Here is a 2,224-nt window from a genome sequence, read left to right on the forward strand (position 1 = left end):
ACAATGTGTTGTTGATGAATAATTACCATCCTATTCCGGCCTTTCTGATGTTGATCTGGATCGTTTTTTCCCCGATATTTTCGACTTCTTCTTCCTTCACTTTTCTTCGCATCTTCATGTTCGGATGCTGAAAGGAAAACCAAAAGCATTATTAAACAGATATTTCTCATAATAAAATGCTGTTATCTTCAATTTTTCAAACAACACCTCACATACCTCGCGCTTCATGTTGTGCTGCCTTCAAGTTCACTCGCCAAATTGTTCTTAAATACTGTTGTAGGTGATTCGAAAAACGCAGTTTCAGCTTTACTATCCGAGAAAATTTGCGCTCAATTATATTCAACTTAGTTTCCCTACAAACTTAACTTTTTCGAGCATTCGAGTACAAGCATTTTCGAATTCGGTGTGGGGTAGGTTCACTCGTTGCTTCTAAATTTTAGGGGAGTCTAGAATAGACTTGTGGCGCCCTCAATGGAAAATTGTCTCAACTATTTCACCACCCGCCCGAAATATTTTTACATTGTGAATGCAAATGGCTGCAAGAAAAAATTTACCCTAAGTGAATATTTAATACGTTTTTAGTTGAACGTAACTTTTCCAAAAAGAATACAAAGATATTCGAAAAGTAAGGTAAAATGTCCCTTATTTTACGATAAGAAATATTCTTTTATACTTCCGTATAAATATTTCCTTGAAGCATGTTTTGCGCCTTATCCGATAGGTTATAATTCACATGCCATAAAGCTAACATTCGTACATTATGACTCTTAGGAACGATTTGGCATACTTTTTTACGTGTCGTATTTTATGCTGATTGGTCTTTTTCTTTTAGTTTGCTGTAATCATCTACCTAAATGCCCAGTGTCAAAGATGAGTCTGACGGTGATGGGGAAGAAATGTCACACGACAGTAACGACAGTAATCAAAGTTCTGCGTCCTGCGACAGCAGTGTCGAACACAGCGATAGCGATGATTCATCCGAAATGGATGAAGATGAATGCGAAAGACGAAGAACTGAGTGTATGGAGAACCTAGTTGATCTTGAACGACAGTTTACGCTGCTCAAAGAACAGTAAATATCATAAGTCTTTGCAATCACCAGCTTCTACTTAACACTACTATCCGATACCTTCGATTTCCTATTTAACGTAATTGATATGCCCATAGATTGTACCGCGAGCGGATTACCCAAGTTGACACAAAGCTTGGGGAGGTGAAGATCGGAAAGTCCGAGGAGTATCTTGTGCCGTTGGAACGGCTGAAGGAGAACATGAAGACAAAAACCGAGGTAGCCGGTATCTTGAAACAGTACAGATTGCAGAATATCCACAACAAATACCTCGCCGAAGAACAAGCAGCTCTACAAAATTTTCAAAGTGAAAAGGAGCTTATATGGGACTATTTCCACAGCGAGTTGCAAGAGAAGATTCGTAGGTTAGAAGAGGATAGAAATAACGTGGACATCCATGCAGATTTGTGGCTAAATTCCAGCGGCAGAAGACGCAGGGGACACACGGAGCGAAGAAGAGCTGTGTCGGTAGCTGGGCCTTACATCGTGTACATGTTGAACGACGCAGACATTCTGGAGGATTGGGCAGTAATAAAAAAAAGTTTAGGAAGTCGAAAGTCTGAAATACTCTAGTGCTCTACGTTATTTCATCTATCACTACCTGCTGAGTTATCGGTGATTAGAAATGGTGGCCTTAGAAATCAAAGAAGGGTTCGACTCTAGTGTGGCCACGTCAAGCCAGGTGATTACTACTGACTCAAAAACTCTGCCATATCCTGAGGGAACACCCCGACGCCTTTTGAGTAACCAGGTGAATGCAGCGCTTAAAGACAAAACAAAGGCTAGTTAACAAAAACTCACGTTGCTTCATGTGTGCCTCGTGAACAAGCTAATCGGTGCAATTCGTGTATTTTGTTAATTGTGTGAAAAATGTGCGATAAAAGTTAAAAAAAAAATAATTAAAAATAAAAAAAGATTGAAAAAAAAACGAAGTAGAAGGAGATCGAAAGTGAAATCCTCTTTGCATGGGACATTTTTCGATAAAATGAGGTGTTAAAATATGGCTTTTCTTTTGTAATGTATAACAGTGACGAATAAAAACAAGTCAACTGAATTCTCGTTCATTTGGAATTGATTGAGGATTAGAAATTTTAGGTAAGAGAATGTCTTCATCCATACCCTCGCAACACAACAACGTTCGTTAACAATTCATCG

The 2,224-nt window shown here is 38.8% G+C and overlaps 1 protein-coding gene across 3 annotated transcripts; it reads left to right on the plus strand.

Annotated features, from left to right (window-relative positions):
- Nucleotides 1-467: 467 nt before the first annotated feature.
- Nucleotides 468-2,120, plus strand: LOC105686244 (breast cancer metastasis-suppressor 1-like protein). Of its 3 annotated transcripts, none has more exons than XM_012400890.3 (3): nucleotides 468-625; nucleotides 833-1,072; nucleotides 1,156-2,120. In XM_012400890.3, exons 2-3 carry the CDS (start codon nucleotides 855-857, stop codon nucleotides 1,640-1,642), a joined length of 705 nt encoding a protein of 234 aa, XP_012256313.1. In that variant the 5' UTR covers nucleotides 468-625; nucleotides 833-854; the 3' UTR covers nucleotides 1,643-2,120. The 3 variants fall into 3 exon arrangements, with proteins under 3 accessions (XP_012256313.1, XP_012256312.1, XP_012256314.1); XM_012400889.3 differs by having other exon boundaries at nucleotides 485-630; XM_012400891.3 differs by having other exon boundaries at nucleotides 485-630; nucleotides 1,168-2,120.
- The last annotated feature ends 104 nt before the right edge of the window (nucleotides 2,121-2,224 follow it).

This window comes from Athalia rosae, chromosome 8, assembly GCF_917208135.1.
Source record: "Athalia rosae chromosome 8, iyAthRosa1.1, whole genome shotgun sequence".
Taxonomy (NCBI): Eukaryota; Metazoa; Arthropoda; class Insecta; order Hymenoptera; family Athaliidae; genus Athalia; species Athalia rosae.

What these genes read in the sequence shown, in the direction of transcription:
- LOC105686244 (XM_012400890.3), top strand. Translation starts at nt 855, where the DNA reads ATGCCCAGTGTCAAAGATGAGTCTGACGGTGATGGGGAAGAAATGTCA. An exon ending in TTTACGCTGCTCAAAGAACA is followed by an intron (nt 1,073 to 1,155) that starts GTAAATATCATA and finishes TTAACGTAATTG; the next exon opens with ATATGCCCATAGATTGTACC.